Consider the following 25,719-nt stretch of genomic DNA (forward strand, 5'->3'; position numbering starts at 1 on the left):
CTAATTAAAATCGAAGAGCCGACAATAGAGTGCACTGTCAGTGCCCATTGTATCTAGAAAATGCAGCGAGCACAGACCTGCCCCACCCCCAAAAGTGACATTTGTTTCGAGGTGAGGCTGGTCTCTACTTGTTTTCTTGTTGATTTCGGAATGAGGACAGAGGCTGTGGCAGTGACCATAGCCTCTGACCCCGATGGCATCTCATTGGAGCATCCTACCATGCACTAAGAATTCTCAAACAAAGCGTCAACAAAATTGAAATAGGTAAAAAATAAAATAAAAAGCAGTTAGATTACAGAAGGAAGGGGAATTTTAATATAACCCATATTAGAATAACTATTACATTTTTTTTAAATAAATAGAGAGACATTTAGGATGAAAAAAAGTTTCAGAAGTAGAATATGATGCATTATTGTATCTAGCTTTATCTTTTCTTTTGCCTTTTTATGCGTTTGACAATATTTCTTTTATACCTTTAATACCTTGCTTCCTCTGAACTATTCATTTATTTCTTCATTATCATATTTCTCGATGTTCACACTTTCACTTGACATTACCACTTGTGAAGATCTATAGGACTGATGGCACTACTTGACTCATTTCAGGCTACTGAAGAACCTGTTGTTCCTGTTGATAATTTGGACTCCATGCTTAGGCCATTCAACCTAGTGATTCCTTTTACTGTGCAGAAAGGAGAAATTACAGGTATGCCTACCAAGTCAAGACTGCAGAATTGATATGTTGTTTCAGTAATGTGAACACTTATCCAAAGGGTACACCTAGAAAGCAATGAAATGAGGGAACAGTCATGTCTTAAAAATGATACAGGTCTACAAGTACAATTTGTGTAAATCTTCTATACAAAGTAAAAAAAAGTGGCAACCAGGAGTAGGAATTGTATGGTACCATGAGTTAGAAGCACTATGCCAGTGATGCAGTTAATATAATTGAGTCTATGATAACCTCTTGTTAATTTCATGAATTACTGATACAAAACTAGATGACACTTCTACCACTAATGTAAAAGCAATCTAAATCAGTTTCCTTGGGATATAAAAGTTAGTCGCTGGCTAAGCAAGTATTCTTGGGAAAAGTAGGTAAAAATGCATGGGCACCACGGGGCAATTTTGTACAGGGCGCCATTCAGCCTAAGGCCGACCCTGACTGTAGTACCAAGATTATCAAACCTGAGTTTATTTAGTTTGGAAAAACTAGGCCTTAGGGGCAATTTTAGTACAATGTACAAATATGCATCTAGTGCACATGACAAACTCTGGCCCGTGGGCCTAATCTGTCCCACAAGGTGAGTATAATTTGCCCCCAGTGCCGGGAGCGTGCCCCAAGTATATTTGGCCCACAAGGCCGGGCAGGGGACACACTTTCACCTTGCATCGCACTTTCAACTATATCGGCATTCTAGATGCCGATACATTTGAAAACAATGATGGATGGAGTGTCAGCTGACGCTCGCTCTCCCATCATTTCCCTTCTGTGACTGGCCTCTCAGCACAGCTGACGTGATGATGCTAATAGAACGTGCCTGCTGTACCAAGATATTCAGAGGTCTGAAGACATTATGAAGAGACCGTGAATGAGCAGAGATGAACATTTTTTATGTGGGGCCTATTATACAGTTTGGAGCAGTATGTGAGGCCCATTATACTGTATGGAGCATTATGTGGGGTGCATTATACTGTATGGAGCATTATATGAGGCCATTTATACTATATGGAGCACTATGTGCGGCCATTATACCGTACGGAGCACTATGTGGGGCCATTAAACTGTATGGAGCATTATGGTAGGCCATTTTACTGTATGGAGCACTATGTGAGGCATATTATGCTGTGTGGGGCACTTTGTGTGGTGATTATACTGTATGGGGCACTATGTGGGCCATTATACTGTATCAAGCACTATGTGGGGCTATAATACTGTATGGTGCACTTTGTATGGCCATTATCTTTTATTAAGCACTTTATGGGGCCATTATACAGTATGGAGCCCTTTTTGTGGCCATTATACTGTATGGAGCACTATGTGGGGCCATTTTACTTCACATAAGGTAACTCAGGGCCCCCTATATATAGTATGGAGGATTATGTGAGGCCCAATATACTGTATGGAGCACTTTTTTGTAGCCATTATACTGTATAGAGGGCTGTGTGGAGATTACAGATGGAGAATCATACTGTGATGGGTCACCATTCTATGTCGTGTGGACTCAGGGAAGGGGGAATAGTAAAGTTATTCTGTGCGTGTGGAGGTTGGCCAGCGACTTTGTCTAAGCTTTTAATTTTCTGTGTAAACTGTAAGGCTGTGTGCACACGTTGCGGATTGGGTAGCAGAAAACGCAGGTGCAGATTTGATGCGTTTTTTATGCGGATTTTGTGCGGATTTCATGCGTTTTTTTACCACTGCGGATTTCTATATTGGAAGGGTGTAGAAACGCTGCAGATCCGCACAAAAGAAGTGACATGCTACTTCTTTTTCAGCATTTCATGCAGAATTTTCCGCACCATTAGCACAGCATTTTTTTTCCCTATTGATTTACATTGTACTGTAAATCACTTTGTGGATCTGCAGCGTTTCTGCGCGGAAAAAAAGTTGCGGATCCGCACTAAATCTGCATCGTGTGCACATAGCCTTAGAGTTTGACATCTCTTGTCTAGAGGAAAGAAAGCAGCTCTGGATTGTGGTACCAGCTGTACCTCAGAATCAGTGCTATGTTACAACATAGCATTGATTCTGAGGTATAGCTGGTACCACAATCTTTACGTATCTTTATCTATATAAACTATGAAATGGTATCCAAAGGTGATTTTAATTTAGAATTTAGAATTTTTTTCAGCTCCTTTTTACTGAATGTGTAAAATATTAATTACAGAAAGATTATATATGTTACTATATTTGATTCTAGGTGAGGTTCGCATGCCATCTGGTAAGACGGCCAGACCCAATATCACTGACAACAAAGATGGCACTGTGACTGTGAAGTATGCTCCAGTGGAAAAGGGGTTGCATGAAATGGATATAAAATATGATGGAAATCACATTCCAGGTAAATAATATATGATTAGCAATGGCCATCAAACAATCTATGAAACTGTATGATTAGGGCTGGAGCAAAACTCATTCTGCTGGGGTGTCAGAGTGTCTTTTCATGGACCCATGATAGACCCATCTAATAATAGGCCTCAAAAACCCTGCAGATGAAAATCCTATTGGACCAAATTCTGGCCGCTTACAACTAGAGTTTATTCCTTAATGTATGGCTCACAAATAGCCTTTTAGACAATTCTAATGATATGCCTTATGTGCAGATAGCTTTTGATAATATTTTAAGTAGATGTAACTGGCTTAGTGATAGAAAGCAGAGGGTGGTTGTAAATGGTATAGTCTCTAACTGGGTCGCTGTGACCAGTGGGGTACCGCAGGGGTCGGTATTGGGACCTGTTCTCTTCAACATATTCATTAATGATCTGGTAGAAGGTTTACACAGTAAAATATCGATATTTGCAGATGATACAAAACTATGTAAAGCAGTTAATACAAGAGAAGATAGTATTCTGCTACAGATGGATCTGGATAAGTTGGAAACTTGGGCTGAAAGGTGGCAGATGAGGTTTAACAATGATAAATGTAAGGTTATACACATGGGAAGAAGGAATCAATATCACCATTACACACTGAACGGGAAACCACTGGGTAAATCTGACAGGGAGAAGGACTTGGGGATCCTAGTTAATGATAAACTTACCTGGAGCAGCCAGTGCCAGGCAGCAGCTGCCAAGGCAAACAGGATCATGGGGTGCATTAAGAGAGGTCTGGATACACATGATGAGAGCATTATACTGCCTCTGTACAAATCCCTAGTTAGACCGCACATGGAGTACTGTGTCCAGTTTTGGGCACCGGTGCTCAGGAAGGATATAATGGAACTAGAGAGAGTACAAAGGAGGGCAACAAAATTAATAAAGGGGATGGGAGAACTACAATACCCAGATAGATTAGCGAAATTAGGATTATTTAGTCTAGAAAAAAGACGACTGAGGGGCGATCTAATAACCATGTATAAGTATATAAGGGGACAATACAAATATCTCGCTGAGGATCTGTTTATACCAAGGAAGGTGACGGGCACAAGGGGGCATTCTTTGCGTCTGGAGGAGAGAAGGTTTTTCCACCAACATAGAAGAGGATTCTTTACTGTTAGGGCGGTGAGAATCTGGAATTGCTTGCCTGAGGAGGTGGTGATGGCGAACTCAGTCGAGGGGTTCAAGAGAGGCCTGGATGTCTTCCTGGAGCAGAACAATATTGTATCATACAAATATTAGGTTCTGTAGAAGGACGTAGATCTGGGGATTTATTAATGACTAGATGGCAGCCCGATTCTAAAGAATCGGGAGTCTAGAATCCATATATACTTTATTTATTCAAATGTAAGAATAATACAATTAATAAATAATAGTAAGAAAGAACAAAAATAATAGGCAGTATATGGAGAAAACACCAAACAAAAGTTCAAAATTGGTGTGAAAATGTCACTGAACCACTTCACAACTAAATATATATAGTTTTGGTAAATGGTATTATCATTTTTTTGACGAAATTCGGCAGGAGCTTGAAGAGCAACGTCACTGGGCCCGCCTCCACGCAGTAGAAACTTGCTGTGAGGTAAAAATTCAAAAATCACACCAAAATGGCGGGCGGAGTGTGTCACAGTACGGCACGTTTCTGATTGGTCGCTCGCAGCAGGCGGCAACCAATCAGACACTGGACACTGTTGACGTCACTTATCTCCGGACATTAGCTCCGGACATTAGCTCCGGACATTAGCTCCGGATATTAGCTCCAGACAAAGCCACGGAAGTTGGCACAAATTGCAGGAAGTAGTATTCTAGGCAATTATATATTAGATGGAATATAGGCTGAACTGGATGGACAAATGTCTTTTTTCGACCTTACTGACTATGTTACTATGTTACTATGTGAGCTTGATGAGGGATGATCCTCACAATAATGTTCTCTTTGACATCAATTATAATTTTGCCACATTTAGAGGTTTACATTAATGTTGCCAATGTATCTTCTTTTAGGGAGTCCACTGCAGTTCTATGTAGATGCCATTAACAGCCGACATGTAAGCGCATACGGACCAGGGCTTAGTCATGGAATGGTGAACAAGCCCGCTACATTTACCATTGTCACAAAGGACGCTGGAGAAGGTATGTAACACCTTAGTTCTTTGAAATCACAGTATCCTCTTACAGCTTTATGGGATGTCAGTTTATATGTGATCATACAAGTTTCAGTTTTATACAAAATATTTCTACCATAGGGGGATTATCACTGGCTGTGGAAGGTCCATCAAAGGCAGAAATCACATGCAAGGACAATAAAGATGGCACATGCACTGTATCCTACCTGCCTACTGCTCCTGGAGACTACAACATCATTGTACGATTTGATGACAAGCACATCTCAGGCAGTCCTTTCACAGCCAAAATTACAGGTGATTTTAATGCAAAGCTTTCAAAGTTCTCTTGTGAACACACATTTTTGGAAGCTCTTAATATTGTTTGCTATATGATTATTGACAGAACCTAGGGTTAAAGGGGATGTCCAGTACTTTTATATTGCTGGACTATCCTTAGGTTAGGTCATCAATATCAGATCATTTGAACAGTGGCAGATGTGCAGTATTCAGCCGCGGCCACTATACTGTATAGTAGACATAGGTCTGCTGTTCCACTCTGCAATTGTTCACATCCAACCACCGCTGGGAACAGCAGAAAGGCGGGGGTGCCGGGTGTCACACCTACACAGATCTGATATAGATTGCATATCCTAAGGATAGGCCATCAATATAAATGTACTGGACAATTCCTTTAAGGGGACTTGTCCTTCTCTTAGTTGTTATATTGTGCAATCTATCTACTTATTTATTCTTATTTTATTCACTTATATAGCGCCATTAATTCCACAGTGCTTTACAGACATTATCAGCACTGTCCCCATTGGGGCTCACAATCTAAATTCCCTATCAGTATGTCTTTGGAGGGTGGGAGGAAACTGGATAGCCCGGAGGAAACCCATGCAAACACGGGGAGAACTTACTTGATAATAACCCATTTTTTTAACAAATTACAGTATATTATTTATATCTAAACAGGTGATGACTCTATGAGAACTTCTCAGCTCAATGTCGGAACCTCAACTGATGTTTCCCTCAAGATCACAGAGTCAGATTTAAGCCTGTTAACTGCTAGTATCAGAGCCCCATCTGGTAACGAGGAACCTTGTCTTCTGAAGAGATTGCCTAACAGACATATTGGTAAGGAAAATAATGTAGCTTTACGTGGATAAATCCTGTGACATTATTTCTGAATACTGAAAGGTGTTGTCCTCTACTTGGACAACCTTTTCTGATGCCTCATGTTTGGCTCTGTTAAAATAAAAACACCTATACTCATCTCCGGTGCCAGCACCATCCCAGCACTGATGGCATTCGTATTTCTGGGGCTCACGTTTCTAATGTCATACAAGCCCAACACCCAATCAGCGCTGACTTCACTATTCTCGCCTTTGGACGTATTGAACATCAACAGGAAGTCTGAGTTGCCGCTACTCTCTGACTTCCTCTTGATGTTCGTTTTGGCCGAAGGCGGAACAGTGATTTACTTCTCTGATTGGAAGATGGGTTCGTGTGACTGAAGAACTTCACATGATCCCCGGGAATGCGAGTGCCAACAGCGTTGGACTGGTGCTGGCACAAGAGGTGAGTATAGGTGTTTTTATTTTAAAGGGGCCAAACATGAGGAATGAGGAGTTGTTCAAGTAGTGGACAAAGCCTTTAAAGAATACCTAAACTTTTATTACTTTTTGAATCTTTGAGTGCTTTTTAATTGCAAGCAGATCAGTGGAGGTCCAAATTCAGAGAACCCCACTGATCACTAAGTCCCCCTCCACACCCCAAGAGGTGCTCAGGTATGGAGACAGGAACACATAGCAGGGTATGGATGAAGGCTATGAAGCCTATGCTCTGTACTGTATCTGTACTCTCGCTCTGCATGCATGCTCAGCCACAAGCTGTACATTCCTGCCGCCTGAGCAGCACACTTCTTGGAAGTTTTTTTTAGGGATCGATGGAGGGTCTCAAGACTTGGTTCCCAACCAACCTGCATAAAATGACAAGTGCACTAAAATATAAAAAAGTTATAAAGGTTTAGTTATATTTTTAAAAAAAATAAAAATAAATAGAGAAAACTGGAAATATTGATTCCACTCAAAGCAATATTGCATAAACCTGACAGATAGGGAACGGTCAAATAAAGTCAGGAGAAATTACAATAACCAAATGAATAAGCTATATTAATATTCAAGATGGAACCTGAAAATGAATAAACAAATTAATTAACACAACCAAAACATTCTATAGAGGCTATAAAGATGCTGGAACCTTCTGATTTATCATGTATCAAAACCTACAGGAATCTCCTTCACACCCAAAGAGGTGGGAGAGCATGTAGTAAGTGTGAAGAAGAATGGAAAACATGTTGCTAACAGCCCATTTAAGATCATGGTTGGACAGTCTGAGATTGGTGACGCAAGCAAAGTGAAAGTGTCTGGGAAGGGACTGCTGGAAGGCGTAACATTTGAGGTGTCTGAATTCATAGTTGACACCAGAAATGCAGGTATGTCTCATACATTTACTGGATTTATTTTAATATGTTAAAATGTCTTTCTTTTGTAAACAATAATATATTTTATATTTTTTTTTAGGATATGGAGGGTTAGGTTTGTCCATTGAGGGCCCAAGCAAAGTAGATATAAACTGTGAGGATGTGGAGGACGGAACATGTAAAGTATCCTACTGTCCTACTGAGCCAGGAACATACATTATAAACATCAAGTTTGCAGAGAAACATGTACCAGGTCATTGCAAGTTATTATTACTACAGTGGTATTACTATTATTATTATTATTCAACCTTGATGATAATGGTCTTGTAATATATAGACATTGATTCTAGTTAAAAAAAATACTAAAATATACATATATTTAGACTTAGTTTTATATTATCTCTTTGTGAAAAGCAAATAATGATCAATGATCTCAATGTGCCCACTGCAGGAAGTCCTTTTATGGTGAAGGTGACAGGTGAAGGACGTATGAAAGAAAGCATAACCAGAAAACGACAAGCTCCCTCTATCGCCAGTATTGGTAGCACATGTGATCTCAACCTCAAGATTCCAGGTATGGAGCCTGATTAAACTGGATAGTTTATAGTCACAAGTCTTTCAAGTAAAACTGGTGCAATTGTACTAAACACTTTATCTTAGCCTTAGTCAAAGCCAAATTCTAAAATATGTGCTGTCTTTTTATCTTTTATTTTAGGCAACTGGTTCCAGATGGTCTCAGCCCAAGAGCGCCTGACACGTACATTTACTCGCAGCAGTCATACATACACACGCACTGAACGCACAGAGATCAGCAAGACACGTGGAGGTGAAACCAAGCGTGAAGTACGGGTGGAGGAATCTACACAGGTTGGAGGTGACCCTTTCCACAATGTTTTTGGAGACTTCCTTGGTCGTGAGAGTCTTGGTTCCTTCAGCAGCATTGCACGACAGGAAGGTTAGTACCGCAGAGCAAGTAAAATAATGCATTCAGTGTAATTCAATAAATATTTAACCAAATGTATGATAATATTCATTACTAAATAGTGTTCATTATCTGTTTCAGGTGAAGTAGGTTCTCAGGATATGACAGCTCAAGTGACTAGCCCTTCTGGAAAAACAGCAGATGCAGAGATCATTGATGGAGAAGACAGCACTTACAGTGTACGCTTTGTTCCACAAGAGATGGGAGCTCACACTGTCAGTGTAAAATACAGAGGCCAACATGTTCCTGGGAGTCCTTTCCAGTTCACAGTAGGCCCTATGGGTGAAGGAGGAGCTCACAAAGTCAGAGCAGGAGGCACTGGCTTGGAGAGGGGAGTTGCAGGAGTCCCTGGTGAGCTATTATGAAAGAATGAACATGAATATAACATACATTCTTTGCAAAAGTTATCTATAACAGTTTTCTGCATGTCGATAATTTAATCCTGCAGCTGAGTTCAGCATATGGACTCGAGAGGCTGGAGCTGGAGGTCTATCCATTGCCGTTGAAGGTCCTAGTAAAGCTGAGATCTCATTTGAAGATCGCAAGGATGGTTCATGTGGAGTGTCCTACATTGTACAGGAAGCTGGTGAGATCACACACTTCAAAAGCTGATGAATAAGTGTATTTTAGGCCAACCTTAGTTTATATTGTCATGTTTGTAATATATTTATTAGTAGAACTTCTTATCGTCTGGTAGTGATTAATAATGCCAATTTTAAGTAATGATTTGTATAATACAGGTGACTACGAAGTGTCCATCAAATTTAATGACGAGCATATCCCTGACAGCCCATTTGTGGTACCAGTGGCTTCTCGTTCAGATGATGCACGCAGACTGACTGTCACTAGCCTACAGGTAAATATTACTAATAAGGTCCTTTGGAATTAATAGATTTAGGCACAATATGAGCTAAATATATTTACATACAATTCAATATCATTAATGCTAAAAAAATTTGGTGAATCATTCTAGGAGACTGGGTTGAAGGTCAACCAACCAGCCACTTTTGCAGTACAGTTAAATGGAGCTCGTGGAGTCATAGATGCTAAAGTACATACGCCATCTGGAATTGTAGAAGAATGCTACGTGTCAGAAGTGGACAGTGGTAAAATAAGATATTACTGAATATCCTCCTAAAGATATTAATGGTAATTATGTGGTTTATGACTGATATCTTTCTATCTTATTGTACTTTCAGATAAATACTCCATACGTTTCATTCCTCATGAAAATGGAGTTCATTCAATTGACGTCAAATTCAATGGACGACATATACCAGGAAGTCCTTTCAAAATCCGTGTTGGTGAGCAGAGCCAGGCTGGTGATCCTGGATTGGTTACAGCCTATGGACCTGGGCTTGAGGGTGGAGTCACCGGTAAGATATGTTCCACAAGACATATCCGAATTTTATGATCACTATAGTATATCACTTGAGGTTCATAAAACATTTCAAGATTGTTATATAATTTATAGAATATTAATGATTTGTGTTTTATTTTCATTCATTATAAGCAATGGTAGTAGTTATTGATTATTATACCTTTTGTGGAGTTATTTTGTTAGTTAGATGCAGTTATATCTTTAAGACTTGAATCATAATAGTATCTAATTTCAATTATTAAAAGGGTCTTCCATTCACTTCGATTTTGATGATCAATCCTGAGGATAGGCTATGAACATCAAATAAGTGGAGGTTTCACAACAGCACGGATCAGCTGTTTTCAGCTCTAGCAATGAACATATATAAACAGTGTACAGAGCTGAAATAGTATAGAGGCGATTCTTAGGTACTGCTACTTAGCTCCTATTCACTTCAAGAGGAACTTGACTGCAGTACCCCAAAATAACCAATGTAAATTAAAGAGAGCTGTGTTTTTTTCCACACATTGTTTATATCCATAAATATTTAACCAGTGGGGGTGCAGGGTGTTGGTCGTACACTAATACCGATACCCTATCATAAGGTCATCAATATCTAAGTAGTGGACAACCCATTTAATTTCAGAATGTATTCCAATGGCCTTGTCATTTCCAAATCTTACCTTTGTCTTCTCTATTGTTTGCACAGGGAGACCTTCTGAATTTATAGTAAATACTTTAAATGCGGGGTCTGGATCTTTATCCGTGACAATTGATGGACCTTCCAAGGTGAAGTTGGACTGCCAAGATTCTCCCGAGGGTTATAAACTATCATATACCCCAATGGCTCCTGGAAATTATCTAATCTCAATCAAATATGGAGGACCACAACACATAGTTGGAAGTCCCTTCAAGGCCCGTGTAACAGGTAAGTTATACCTATACCAAACATTGTTGTTCTTGTTTAAAGGGGTGTTCCAAAGACAAATAATTTTTCTCCTGACTCCTTATCTATTTAATGCCATAATCTAAGCTATTTTCTAATATATTTGCTTTAAAAAATCCCTACCATTCTCTAACTACACTATCTAACTGCTTTTGTATTCTTTTCCTATTTCCTGTCTGATGATGATTCATTTGAGTATTGTAGTGCATGCTGGGATACTTAAATGAAGCACTGCATAGCTGCTGCTCCTTCCCTGAAACGAAGCATCCTCAGTGACTAGGTTCCTGAGTGTCTCCCTTGTGCAGTGTCTTCCTCTATGTGCAGTCTCCACCAGCGCCCTGTGTGATGAGTGCAGCGTCTGGTCTGTTGTCATCTTAGATGAATATTAATAAGCCGGGAGCAGAGCGGTGTCACCATACCTGGAAAAAACCAGTGACGTTGTCTGCATGCTGGGTATAGTAATACCAGCTTATTACTAACGATCCAAGCTGACAACAGACCATACACTGTGCTCATCGTACAGGGCCGGGAGGGGGGAAGAGTGCGCACAGGGAGACACTCTGCACAAGGGAGACACTCAGCGACAGAGCAGGGACCAACCCTTGAAACAAGCATCACTGATGACCCTTCATTTCATTGGTCACAGCGTATGTCCCCCTGATGATGCTTCTTTTGAGTATCCCAGCATGGATTGGGATACGCATATGAATCGTCATCAGACAGGAAATTGGAAAAAAATGCAAAAGCAGTTAGACAGTGTAGTTAGGGAACGGTAGGGAATTTTTAAAGCAAATATATTAGAAAATAGCTTAGATTATGGGACTAAACAGATAGGAGTTAGGATAAAAATGCTTTGCTTTCAGACCACACCTTTAAATCTTTAATTCGTATATCACACAACATTTTTGTTTGTCTTTAAATAGGAGCGAGACTTTCTGGTGGTCACAGCCTGCATGAAACCTCGACAGTGCTGGTGGAGACAGTTACAAAATCTTCAGCTTCTGTAGGAGGCTATGGAACGGCAGTGCCTAAATTTACATCTGATGCTTCTAAAGTAGTCTCTAGAGGTGCTGGTCTTTCAAAAGCCTTTGTTGGACAGAAAAACACCTTCACTGTTGACTGCAGCAAAGCAGGTGAGAATAAATATTCTCTATTCTGAGACTGGAATTAAATGTGAACAAATATTCTTGTTGAGTAAAAAATGTAAAAAGTACAAAACACTCCACACAAAACAAGACATGCTGGCCTCACCATGTATTATTGTTACTTATGTCAATTTTGAATAGCTGCCATGTAATTCTACATTTCCCGTATAGCAACTACTATAGGGTAACTATGTGGCCAGCTACAGCTTGAACAGGAAAGTACAGCTGATTAATCTGGGTATGTGGAACTGAGCACATGACTTCAAAACTTGCTCTTTAATAAGAAGAAAGCTTTTTATGATTAACTGAATAGTGTAGTGTAATTATATACAAATCATACACCTGTATAATAAATATATACAGTGGGTATGGAAAGTATTCAGACCCCTTTAAATGTTTCACTCTTTGTTTCATGGCAGCCATTTGGTACATTCAAAAAAGTTATGTTTTCATATTAATGTACACTCTGCACCCCATCTTGACAGAAAAAATACAGAAATGCAGACAATTTTGCACATTTAATAAAAAAGAAAAACTGAAATATCACATGGTTATAAGTATTCAGACCCTTTGCTCAGACACTCATATCATCAAGTCACATGCTGTCCATTTCCTTGTGATCCTCCTTGAGATGGTTCTACTCCTTCATTGGAGTTCAGCTGTGCTTAATTAAACTGATAGGATTTGATTGGAAAGGCACACACCTGTCTATATAAGACCTCACAGCTCACAGTGCATATCAGACCAAATGAGAATCATGAAGTCAAAGGACCTGGCCTAGGAGCTCAGAGACAGAATTGTGGCAAGGCACATATCTGGCCAAGGTCACAACAGAATTTTTGCAGTACTCAAGGTTCCTAAGGGCACAGTGGCCTCCTTAACCCTTAAATGGAAGAAGTTTAGGACCACCAGAAGTCATCCTAGACCTGGCCGTCCAGCCAAACTGAGCAATCGTTGGAAAAGAGCCTTGGTGAAAGAGGTAAAGAAGAACCCCAAAATCACGGTGGCTGAGCTCCAGAGATGCAGTAGGGAGATGGGAGAAAGTTCCACAAAGTCAACTATCACTGCAGCCTTCCACCAGTTGGACCTTTATGGCAGAGTGGCCTGACGGAAGCCTTTCCTCAGTGCAAAACATATGAAAGCCCGCATAGAGTTTGCTATAAAAAAAAACACATGAAGGACTCCCACATGAAGCAAACACATGAAGGACTATGAGAAATAAGATTGTCATGTCTGATGATACGAAGATAAACCTTTTGGATGATAATTCTAAGTGGTATGTGTGGAGAAAACCAGGCACTGCTCATCACGTGCCCAATACAATCCGAACAGTGAAACATGGTGGTGGCAGCATCATGCTATGGGGGTGTTTTTCAGCTGTAGGGACAGGACAACTGGTTGTCATTGAAGGAAATATGAATGCAGCCAAGTACAGAGATATCCCTGATGAAAACCTCTTCCAGAGTGCTCTGGACCTCAGACTTTCCCGTAGGTTCACGTTTCAACAAGACAATGACCCTAAGCACACAGCTAAAATAACAAAAGAGTGGCTTCAGAACAACTCTGTGACCATTCTTGACTGGCCCAGCCAGAGCTCTGACCTAAACCCAATTGAGCATCTCTGAAGAGACCTGAAAATAGCTGTCCACGAACGTACACTATCCAACTTGACGGAACTGGAGAAGATCTGCAAGGGAGAGTGGCAGGGGATTCCCAAATCCAGGTGTGAAAAACTTCCCAAGAAGACTCATGGCTGTACTAGCTCAAAAGGGTGCTTCTATTCAATACTGAGCAAAGGGTCTGAATACATATGACCATGTGATATTTCAGTTTTCTTTTTTAATACATTTGCAAAAATTACTACTTTTTTTTCAGTCAAGATGGGGTGCAGAGTGTACATTAATGAGAAAAAAATGAACTTTTTTGAATTTACCAAATGGCTGCAATGAAACAAAAAAAGAAAAATTTAAAGGGGTCTGAATACTTTCCGCACCCACTGTACATACACTGTGTTCCAAATTATTATGCAAATTACATTTTTCTCGGATTTTCCTAAATGGTTGGTGCAAATGACAGTACGTCTAATAAAAGTCATCACCCGTTAGATTATACATCAAATTTTATTGAAGAAACCTCCCAATGATAACAGTATAATCTCCAAAATGAATAAAAACTCAAAATGCACTGTTCCAAATTATTAGGCACAGTAGAATTTCTATACATTTGATATGTTTTAACCCTGCTATTCTGTTGGTCAAAAATGACCGACTTTGAACTTCAATATTCTTTAAAATATTCAAGATGCGGCTCTGAAACCCGTGGCCGACCGACCCATCCTCATTTAAGTCAATCAACCACAAGTTTCAGAACCGCATCTTGAACACCCCAAAAAATACCAAAGTTCAAAATAGGTCTCCCCAGACCGAACAGAACAGCAGGGTTAAAGAACTGAAAATGCTCATTTGTGGAATTTGCAGCATTAGGAGGTCACATTCACTGAACAAAACAGCTATTTAACTCCAGAACATCCTAACAGGCCAAGTTACATGTTAACATAGGACCCCTTCTTTGATATCACCTTCACAATTCTTGCATCCATTGAACGTGTGAGTTTTTGGAGAGTTTCTGTATTTTTTTGCATGAAGTCAGAATAGCCTTCTAGAGCTGCTGTTTTGATGTGAACTGCCTCCCACCCTCATAGATCATTTGCTTGATGATACTCCAAAGGTTCTCTGTATGGTTGAGGTCAGGTGAAGATGGTGGCCACACCATGAGTTTATCTCATTTTATGCCCATAGCAGCCAATGACTCAGAGGTATTCTTTGCAGCATGAGATGGTGCATTGTCATGCATGAAGATGATTTTGCTCCTGAAGGCACTTTTCTGCTTTTTAGACCATGGAAGAAAGTTGTCAGTCAGAAACTCTAAAAACTTTGTAGAGGTCATTTTCACACCTGTTATGAAATGTAATTCAGTACCGCAATGGACAAAGGAGTCAGTGCACATACAGTGACCTGGCAATAACCCAAAAAATAAGAACGAGCTCTGAGACGTGGGAACTCTGTTGACCGCAATCCCTAATCCTCTCCAACACAACTAGAGGCAGCCGTGGATTGCGCCTAACGCTGCCTATGCAACTCGGCACGGCCTGAGAAACTAGCTAGCCTGAAGATGGAAAATAAGCCTACCTTGCCTCAGAGAAATACCCCAAAGGAAAAGGCAGCCCCCACATATAATGACTGTGAGTTAAGATGAAAAGACAAACGTAGAGATGAAATAGATTTAGCAAAGTGAGGCCCAACTTCCTGAACAGAGCGAGGATAGAAAAGGCAACTTTGCAGTCAACACAAAACCCTACAAAATCCATGCAAAGGGGGCAAAAAGACCCTCCGTACCGAACTAACGGCACGGAGGTACACCCTCTGCGTCCCAGAGCTTCCAGCTAGCAGAAAAAACAAATTGACAAGCTGGAATAGAAAAAACAGCAAACAAATAGCAAAGAGGAACTTAGCTATGCAGATCAGCAGGCCACAGGAACACTCCAGGAGGAAACAGGTCCAACACTAGAACATTGACTGGAAGCCAGGATCAAAGCACTAGGTGGAGTTAAATAGGGTAGCACCTAACGACTTCCCCATATCACCTGAGGAAGGAAACTCAGAAGCCGCAGTACCACTTTCCTCCACAAACGGAAGCTCACAGAGAGAATCAGCCGAAGTACCACTTGTGACCACAAGAGGGAGCTCTGCCACAGAATTCACAACAGTACCCCCCCCTTGAGGAGGGGTCACCGAACCCTCACCAGAGCTCCCAGGACGACCAGGATGAGCCATATGAAAGGCACGAACAAGATCGGGAGCATGGACATCAGAGGCAAGAGGCAAGAGGAATTATCTTCCTGAGCATAACCCTTCCACTTAACCCTGCTGTTCTGTTGGTCAAAAATGACCGACTTTGAACTTCAATATTCTTTAAAATATTCAAGATGCGGCTCTGAAACCCGTGGCCGACCGACCCATCCTCATTTAAGTCAATCAACCACAAGTTTCAGAACCGCATCTTGAACACCCCAAAAAATACCAAAGTTCAAAATAGGTCTCCCCAGACCGAACAGAACAGCAGGGTTAACCTGATACTGGAGTTTCCGTCTAGAAACACGAGAATCCAAAATCTTCTCCACAATATACTCCAACTCCCCCTCCACCAAAACGGGGGCAGGAGGATCAACAGATGGAACCACGGGTGCCACGTATCTCCGCAACAATGACCTATGGAATACGTTATGTATGGAAAAAGAATCTGGAAGGGTCAGACGAAAAGACACAGGATTAAGAACCTCAGAAATTCTATACGGACCAATAAAACGAGGTTTAAACTTAGGAGAGGAAACCTTCATAGGAATATGACGAGAAGATAACCAAACCAAGTCCCCAACCCGAAGTCGGGGACCCACACAGCGTCTGCGCTTAGCGAAACGTTGAGCCTTCTCCTGGGACAAGGTCAAATTGTCCACTACATGAGTCCAAATCTGCTGCAACCTGTCCACCACAGTATCCACACCAGGATAGTCCGAAGACTCAACCTGCCCTGAAGAGAAACGAGGATGGAACCCAGAATTGCAGAAAAACGGTGAAACCAAGGTAGCCGAGCTGGCCCGATTATTAAGGGCGAACTTAGCCAAAGGCAAAAAGGACACCCAGTCATCCTGATCAGCAGAAACAAAGCATCTCAGATATGTTTCCAAGGTCTGATTGGTTCGTTCGGTCTGGCCATTAGTCTGAGGATGGAAAGCCGAGGAAAAAGACAAGTCAATGCCCATCCTACCACAAAAGGCTCGCCAAAACCTCGAAACAAACTGGGAACCTCTGTCAGAAACGATATTCTCTGGAATGCCATGTAAACGAACCACATGCTGGAAAAACAATGGCACCAAATCAGAGGAGGAAGGCAATTTAGACAAGGGTACCAAATGGACCAGCTTAGAGAAGCGATCACAGACCACCCAAATGACTGACATCTTTTGAGAGACGGGAAGATCTGAAATAAAATCCATAGAGATATGTGTCCAAGGTCTCTTCGGGACCGGCAAGGGCAAAAGCAACCCACTGGCACGAGAACAGCAGGGCTTAGCCCGAGCACAAATCCCAAAGGACTGTACAAAAGCACGCACATCCCGCGACAGAGATGGCCACCAAAAGGATCTAGCCACTAACTCTCTGGTACCAAAGATTCCAGGATGAACAGCCAACACCGAACAATGAACCTCAGAGATAACTTTATTCGTCCACCTATCAGGGACAAACAGTTTCTCCGCTGGGCAACGATCAGGTTTATCAGCCTGAAATTTTTGCAGCACCCGCCGCAAATCAGGGGAGATAGCAGACACAATAACTCCCTCTTTGAGGATACCCACCGGCTCAGATACACCCGGAGAGTCGGGCACAAAACTCCTAGACAGGGCATCCGCCTTCACATTTTTAGAGCCCGGAAGGTACGAAATCACAAAGTCAAAACGGGCAAAAAACAACGACCAACGAGCTTGACTAGGATTCAAGCGCTTGGCGGATTCGAGATAAGTCAAGTTCTTATGATCAGTCAAGACCACCACGCGATGCTTAGCTCCTTCAAGCCAATGACGCCACTCCTCGAATGCCCACTTCATGGCCAGCAACTCTCGATTGCCCACATCATAATTTCGCTCAGCAGGCGAAAACTTCCTGGAAAAGAAGGCGCATGGTTTCATCACCGAGCAATCAGAACTTCTCTGCGACAAAACGGCCCCTGCTCCAATCTCAGAAGCATCAACCTCGACCTGGAACAGAAGTGAAACATCTGGTTGACACAACACAGGGGCAGAAGAAAAACGACGCTTCAACTCTTGAAAAGCTTCCACAGCAGCAGAAGACCAATTGACCACATCAGCACCTTTCTTGGTCAAATCGGTCAATGGTTTAGCAATACTAGAAAAATTGCAGATGAAGCGACGATAAAAATTAGCAAAGCCCAGGAACTTTTGCAGACTTTTCAGAGATGTCGGCTGAGTCCAATTATGGATGGCTTGGACCTTAACAGGGTCCATCTCGATAGTAGAAGGGGAAAAGATGAACCCCAAAAATGAAACCTTCTGGACACCAAAGAGACACTTTGATCCCTTCACAAACAAAGAATTAGCACGCAGAACCTGAAACACCGTTCTGACCTGCTTCACATGAGACTCCCAATCATCCGAGAAGATCAAAATGTCATCTAAGTACACAATCAGGAATTTATCCAGGTACTCTCGGAAGATGTCATGCATAAAGGACTGAAACACTGATGGAGCATTGGCAACTCCGAATGGCATTAGAAGATACTCAAAATGGCCCTCGGGCGTATTAAATGCAGTTTTCCACTCATCGCCTCGCTTTATACGCACAAGATTATACGCACCACGAAGATCTATCTTGGTGAACCAACTAGCCCCCTTAATGCGAGCAAACAAATCAGATAATAATGGCAAGGGGTACTGAAATTTAACCGTGATCTTATTTAGAAGGCGGTAATCTATACAAGGTCTCAGTGAACCATCCTTCTTGGCTACAAAAAAGAACCCTGCTCTTAATGGCGACGATGACGGATGAATATGCCCCTTCTCCAAGGACTCCTTCACATAACTCCGCATAGCGGTGTGCTCAGGCACCGATAAATTAAACAGTCGACCTTTTGGGAATTTACTACCAGGAATCAAATCGATAGCACAATCACAATCCCTATGCGGAGGTAGGGCATCGGACTTGGGCTCATCAAATACATCCCGGTAATCAGACAAAAACTCAGGAACCTCAGAAGGGGTGGATGAGGAAATAGTCAGAAGTGGGACATCACCATGTACCCCCTGACAACCCCAGCTGGACACAGACATGGATTTCCAATCTAATACTGGATTATGGACTTGTAGCCATGGCAACCCCAACACAACCACATCATGCAGATTATGCAACACCAGAAAGCGAATAACCTCCTGATGTGCAGGAGCCATGCACATGGTCAACTGGGTCCAGTACTGAGGCTTATTCTTGGCCAAAGGCGTAGCATCAATTCCTCTCAATGGAATAGGACACTGCAAGGGCTCCAAGAAAAACCCACAACGCCTAGCATACTCCAAGTCCATCAAATTCAGAGCAGCGCCTGAGTCCATAAATGCCATGACAGAATACGAAGAGCAGATCAAGGTAACGGACAGAAGAAATTTTGACTGTACCATACCAATGGTGGCAGACCTAGCGAACCGCTTAGTGCGCTTAGGACAATCAGAGATAGCATGAGTGGAATCACCACAGTAGAAACACAGCCCATTCAGACGTCTATGTTCTTGCCGTGCAACTCTGGTCCAAGTCCTATCGCACTGCATAGGTTCAGATTTAGGCTCAGGTAATACCACCAAATGGTGCACAGATTTACGCTCGCGCAAGCGTCGACCGATCTGAATGGCCAAAGACATAGACTCATTCAGACCAGCAGGCATAGGAAATCCCACCATGACATCCTTAAGGGCTTCAGAGAGACCTTTTCTGAAAATAGCTGCGAGCGCACCTTCATTCCACTGAGTGAGTACAGACCACTTTCTAAATTTCTGACAATATACCTCTATATCATCCTGACCCTGACACAGAGCCAGCAAATTCTTCTCTGCCTGATCCACTGAATTAGGCTCATCGTACAGCAATCCGAGCGCCAGGAAAAACGCATCAATATTACTCAATGCAGGATCCCCTGGCGCCAGGGAAAATGCCCAGTCCTGAGGATCGCCACGCAAAAAAGAAATAACAATCCTCACTTGTTGAACTGGATCACCAGAAGAGCGAGGTTTCAAGGCCAGAAACAGTTTGCAATTATTTTTGAAATTCACAAACTTCGCTCTATCACCATAAAACAAATCAGGAATAGGAATTCTTGGTTCTAACATAGGCTTCTGAACCACCAAATCTTGAACCTTTTGTACATTTATAACGAGATTATCCAATGAAGAGCATAGACCCTGAATATCCATGTCCACACCTGTGTCCTGAATTACCCAAATGTCTAGGGGAAAAAAAAAAGGCAAAACACAGTGCAAAGGAAAAAAAATGGTCTCAGAACTTCTTTTTTCCCTCTATTGGGAATCATTAGTACTTTGGGCTTCCAGTACTGTTATGAAATGTAATTCAGTACCGCAATGGACAAAGGAGTCAGTGCACATACAGTGACCTGGCAGTAACCCAAAAAATAAGAACGAGCTCTGAAACGTGGGAACTCTGTTGACCGCAATCCCTAATCCTCTCCAACACAACCAGAGGCAGCCGTGGATTGCGCCTAACGCTGCCTATGCAACTCGGCACGGCCTGAGAAACTAGCTAGCCTGAAGATGGAAAATAAGCCTACCTTGCCTCAGAGAAATACCCCAAAGGAAAAGGCAGCCCCCACATATAATGACTGTGAGTTAAGATGAAAAGACAAACGTAGAGATGAAATAGATTTAGCAAAGTGAGGCCCAACTTCCTGAACAGAGCGAGGATAGAAAAGGCAACTTTGCAGTCAACACAAAACCCTACAAAATCCACGCAAAGGGGGCAAAAAGACCCTCCGTACCGAACTAACGGCACGGAGGTACACCCTCTGCGTCCCAGAGCTTCCAGCTAGCAGAAAAAACAAATTGACAAGCTGGAATAGAAAAAACAGCAAACAAATAGCAAAGAGGAACTTAGCTATGCAGATCAGCAGGCCACAGGAACACTCCAGGAGGAAACAGGTCCAACACTAGAACATTGACTGGAAGCCAGGATCAAAGCACTAGGTGGAGTTAAATAGGGTAGCACCTAACGACTTCCCCATATCACCTGAGGAAGGAAACTCAGAAGCCGCAGTACCACTTTCCTCCACAAACGGAAGCTCACAGAGAGAATCAGCCGAAGTACCACTTGTGACCACAAGAGGGAGCTCTGCCACAGAATTCACAACACACACCTTCAGGAACCTTAAAGCGTCCTACCAGCTGTTTCCCCGTGATTCTGGCCCAAAATGTGACTCCTCCACCTCCTTGCTGACGTCGCAGCCTTGTTGGGACATGGTGGCAATCCACCAACCATCCACTACTCCATCCATCTGGACCATCCAGGGTTGCTTGACACTTATCAGTAAACAAGACTATTTGGAAATTAGTGTTCATGTATGTCTGGGCCCACTTTAACCATTTCTGCTTGTGAACACTGTTTAAGGGTGGCTGAACATTAGGTTTATGCACCACAGCAAGCCTTTGAAGGATCCTACACCTTGAGGTGCGAGGGACTCCAAAGGCACCAGCAGCTTCAAATAACTGTTTGCTGCTTTGTAATGGTATTTTGGCTTCTGCTCTCTTAATCCCATGAATTTGTCTGGCAGAAACCTTCCTCATTATGCCTTTATCAGCACGAATACGTCTGTGCTCAGATTCAACCACAAATCTCTTAACAGTACAATGATAACGCTTAAGTTTTAGGGAAATATCCAATGTTTTCATCCCTTGACCAAGGCATTGCACTATTTGATGCTTTTTGTCCAATTTGACATTTTTTCTCAGATTCATTTTTGTGTTGTTCCAATACGCACAATGGAAATAAACGTGTATTACAAAATGTGTAATTGCAATAATTTTCTGGGAGGAAATCTTCATTTTCTGGAACAATTTCAAAGGTGCCAACACTTTCGACCATGACAGTAATTGTATAAGAATACATCACTTTTCATAATATATGTACATACAGTGGGGCAAAAAAGTATTTAGTCAGTCAGCAATAGTGCAAGTTCCACCACTTAAAAAGATGAGAGGCGTCTGTAATTTACATCATAGGTAGACCTCAACAATGGGAGACAAACTGAGAAAAAAAAATCCAGAAAATCACATTGTCTGTTTTTTTAACATTTTATTTGCATATTATGGTGGAAAATAAGTATTTGGTCAGAAACAAAATTTCATCTCAATACTTTGTAATATATCCTTTGTTGGCAATGACAGAGGTCAAACGTTTTCTGTAAGTCTTCACAAGGTTGCCACACACTGTTGTTGGTATGTTGGCCCATTCCTCCATGCAGATCTCCTCTAGAGCAGTGATGTTTATGGCTTTTCGCTTGGCAACACAGACTTTCAACTCCCTCCAAAGGTTTTCTATAAGGGTTGAGATCTGGAGACTGGCTAGGCCACTCCAGGACCTTGAAATGCTTCTTACGAAGCCACTCCTTCGTTGCCCTGGCGGTGTGCTTTGGATCATTGTCATGTTGAAAGACCCAGCCACATTTCATCTTCAGTGCCCTTGCTGATGGAAGGAGGTTTGCACTCAAAATCTCACGATACATGGCCCCATTCATTCTTTCATGTACCCGGATCAGTCGTCCTGGCCCCTTTGCAGAGAAACAGCCCCAAAGCATGATGTTTCCACCACCATGCTTTACAGTAGGTATGGTGTTTGATGGATGCAACTCAGTATTCTTTTTCCTCCAAACACGACAAGTTGTGTTTCTACCAAACAGTTCCAGTTTGGTTTCATCAGACCATAGGACATTCTCCCAAAACTCCTCTGGATCATCCAAATGCTCTCTAGCAAACTTCAGACGGGCCCGGACATGTACTGGCTTAAGCAGTGGGACACGTCTGGCACTGCAGGATCTGAGTCCATGGTGGCGTAGTGTGTTACTTATAGTAAGCCATGTTACATTGGTCCCAGCTCTCTGCAGTTCATTCACTAGGTCCCCCCGCATGGTTCTGGGATTTTTGCTCACCGTTCTTGTGATCATTCTGACCCCACGGTGTGGGATTTTGCGTGGAGCCCCAGATCGAGGGAGATTATCAGTGGTCTTGTATGTCTTCCATTTTCTAATTATTGCTCCCACTGTTGATTTCTTCACTCCAAGCTGGTTGGCTATTGCAGATTCAGTCTTCCCAGCCTGGTGCAGGGCTACAATTTTGTTTCTGGTGTCCTTTGACAGCTCTTTGGTCTTCACCATAGTGGAGTTTGGAGTCAGACTGTTTGAGGGTGTGCACAGGTGTCTTTTTATACTGATAACAAGTTTAAACAGGTGCCATTACTACAGGTAATGAGTGGAGGAAAGAGGAGACTCTTAAAGAAGAAGTTACAGGTCTGTGGGAGCCAGAAATCTTGATTGTTTGTTTCTGACCAAATACTTATTTTCCACCATAATATGCAAAAAAAATGATAAAAAAAACAGACAATGTGATTTTCTGGATTTTTTTTTCTCAGTTTGTCTCCCATAGTTGAGGTCTACCTATGATGTAAATTACAGACGCCTCTCATCTTCTTAAGTGGTGGAACTTGCACTATTGCTGACTGACTAAATACTTTTTTGCCCCACTGTATAGTGCTATGGTTTGCAAGTTTTAATAATTTGGGCTGTGTTTATACCTGCGTTCATCATAGATTCCATCACAAATGCCAAACAACATTGAAAAATGATGGCTAAGAAGAAAGGAACCATAGGGATCATATTTTGATTATTGGGGCACATCAGGAAACATTGGGGCACATTAGGAAACACTGGTGCATGTCATTTGATGCATCTGTTACTGCTATCATTTTTATTGTTCTGCTCCTATTATGAAGCAGAGCAGCATAAATGAACATCACAGATATGAGCTAGGACTAAGACAACTTAGCATAATTGCATTTTATTTCTTTTTTAAGTTTAAAGTTTTTAAAAAAATTGATGTCATTCAGCGTTGATTGCTAGAAAATTGCTATCGATAACAATTATTTATGTCACTTGTAAACCACAAAGGGCTTATTCACACATCAATATTTGGTCAACCTGTTCTGTGTTTTTGAGATGCTCCTGGTTTTGACATACAGGCACTGATGAAATATTGATAAAAAAGTACTGATGTATGAATAAAGCCTTAGGCCACATTCACACGTTCTGTATCTGGTCACTTCAGTATAATAGAAACACGTCACCACTTCTGTATTTTTCACCCACTCCTGGTTTTGGCTTACAAATACTGATGTAAAATTCTGACCAAATACTGAAAATGTGAAAGTGGCCTTTAGAGTTGATTATTAGGATATTATCACTCTGAAAAAACAAGTAAAGTAATGAAATATTTGAATGTAATAACCATAGTTGATTGTCAAAACAAGTCTAAATTACAATGGACGTTTTTTTTTTCTTCACAGGCACCAACATGCTGATGGTAGGAGTCCATGGGCCAAAGACGCCATGTGAGGAAGTATATGTGAAGCACATGGGAAATCGATTGTACAACGTGACCTACACTGTAAAAGACAAAGGGGACTATATCCTCATTGTTAAGTGGGGTGACCAGAATGTTCCTGGAAGTCCCTTCCAAGTGTCAGTGCCTTGATAAATGATTCATAACCTAATAGCCTTTGCAAGAGGCCTACTAACTCGCCAATGAGGGACAGGCTTTTATCCTTTTTTATGCAAATGCACTGAATAAAAACAAAACTATTGTAGCAGTAATTCACAAAGTGCCTTTGTTCCTCCAACCTAAGGACTTTCCTATAGAATGGCATGGTGAAGGAAAACAAGTGTGCACATCACCTAATATGTCCATATTCTATCTGCTTTGTTCAAAATCTTCCTTTATATTATGGTTGGTGTTTTATTTTCTAATGTTGCTCCCTGTTTTGTTTTATATGCGCTTTGTTTTCTATTTTTATTTGTGGGTGGGTATTTTGGGGGTAAGAGAGCTAGAGGAAGCAAATAGAGGTCATGGAATCATACTATGGTCACTGTTGTTTTTCTGGAAACAACATTTACGTTTCCATATTAAATACGATTAATATTTTATTTTATGTTCAAATACCTAGTTTGTTCTTTTTACACAAGTTCCGCGTAGTCACAATAGTGTCACTGTCTGTACAGTACTCGTAGAATCTGATAATGAAGCATAATACACAATTAGCATTTATACTGCCATAAGCCATCTGCAGAAGTGAGCCCAGAGATTTTGTTCACACCTTTCCTATTACAACATGGTCTGGAGAAACATGTTGCAGCTTCAATTTGAAGTTTAGTTGTGTTCCGTACTGAATCTTCTTTATGTAAACTGATGCAAGTTTCTGTTGATTTGCGGTTTAGATGTTTAATGTTTATTTGCATTTTCTACTCTATGACCTCTATCAGCACAGTCTCTAAATATTATAATTGGTTGTCGTAGCACTGTTATAAGGGCAGAGCCAATATCACATGGTGCTGACTATGTGACTGCATTTTATAGGAAGATATTTTATATGCATCAAAAACAAAGAAAAACTTGTCATTTGTTACAGATATTATTGGTGCATACTAAAGAAAATAAAAATGCATTGCTAATGTTTCTGCTGTCAGCTGTGATTTTTTTTATTGCGCCATCAATATTATTTTTGAATTGACAAGTCATTATGCTGAGTGAGTGTGCTCCATTCATTATTGCAGGTAGGCACCAGCACCCAGTGAGCCCAGGCAAGTGAGGAGGCCCACTACACCTGGGAAGAGGCCCACTCTGCCCAGATTTCATGTACGGTGGATGTGCGTTGTGTATGTATGAAGTAGGCTCAGGAGCTGTGCCTGCTCCATGTAGCACAGATACAAGC

General features: G+C 41.5%; 1 protein-coding gene across 2 annotated transcripts in view; it reads left to right on the forward strand.

Moving 5' to 3' along the window:
- Positions 1-25,463, forward strand: part of FLNC (filamin C) — a 79,003-nt gene extending 53,540 nt beyond the window's left edge. For both annotated transcript variants that reach the window (XM_069765424.1, XM_069765425.1), the window contains 17 exons: positions 606-705; positions 2,921-3,061; positions 5,100-5,228; positions 5,342-5,515; positions 6,176-6,337; positions 7,494-7,697; positions 7,786-7,938; positions 8,137-8,259; positions 8,401-8,640; positions 8,749-9,018; positions 9,116-9,253; positions 9,408-9,523; positions 9,641-9,773; positions 9,867-10,043; positions 10,737-10,955; positions 11,897-12,106; positions 24,298-25,463. In XM_069765424.1, the coding sequence (XP_069621525.1) occupies positions 606-705; positions 2,921-3,061; positions 5,100-5,228; positions 5,342-5,515; positions 6,176-6,337; positions 7,494-7,697; positions 7,786-7,938; positions 8,137-8,259; positions 8,401-8,640; positions 8,749-9,018; positions 9,116-9,253; positions 9,408-9,523; positions 9,641-9,773; positions 9,867-10,043; positions 10,737-10,955; positions 11,897-12,106; positions 24,298-24,485 (2,877 nt within the window). In that variant the 3' untranslated portion in view covers positions 24,486-25,463. The remainder of the gene's footprint in view (positions 1-605; positions 706-2,920; positions 3,062-5,099; positions 5,229-5,341; positions 5,516-6,175; positions 6,338-7,493; positions 7,698-7,785; positions 7,939-8,136; positions 8,260-8,400; positions 8,641-8,748; positions 9,019-9,115; positions 9,254-9,407; positions 9,524-9,640; positions 9,774-9,866; positions 10,044-10,736; positions 10,956-11,896; positions 12,107-24,297) is intronic.
- Positions 25,464-25,719: the final 256 nt, after the last annotated feature.

This window comes from Ranitomeya imitator, chromosome 4 (genome assembly GCF_032444005.1).
Source record: "Ranitomeya imitator isolate aRanImi1 chromosome 4, aRanImi1.pri, whole genome shotgun sequence".
In the NCBI taxonomy this organism is placed as follows: domain Eukaryota; kingdom Metazoa; phylum Chordata; class Amphibia; order Anura; family Dendrobatidae; genus Ranitomeya; species Ranitomeya imitator.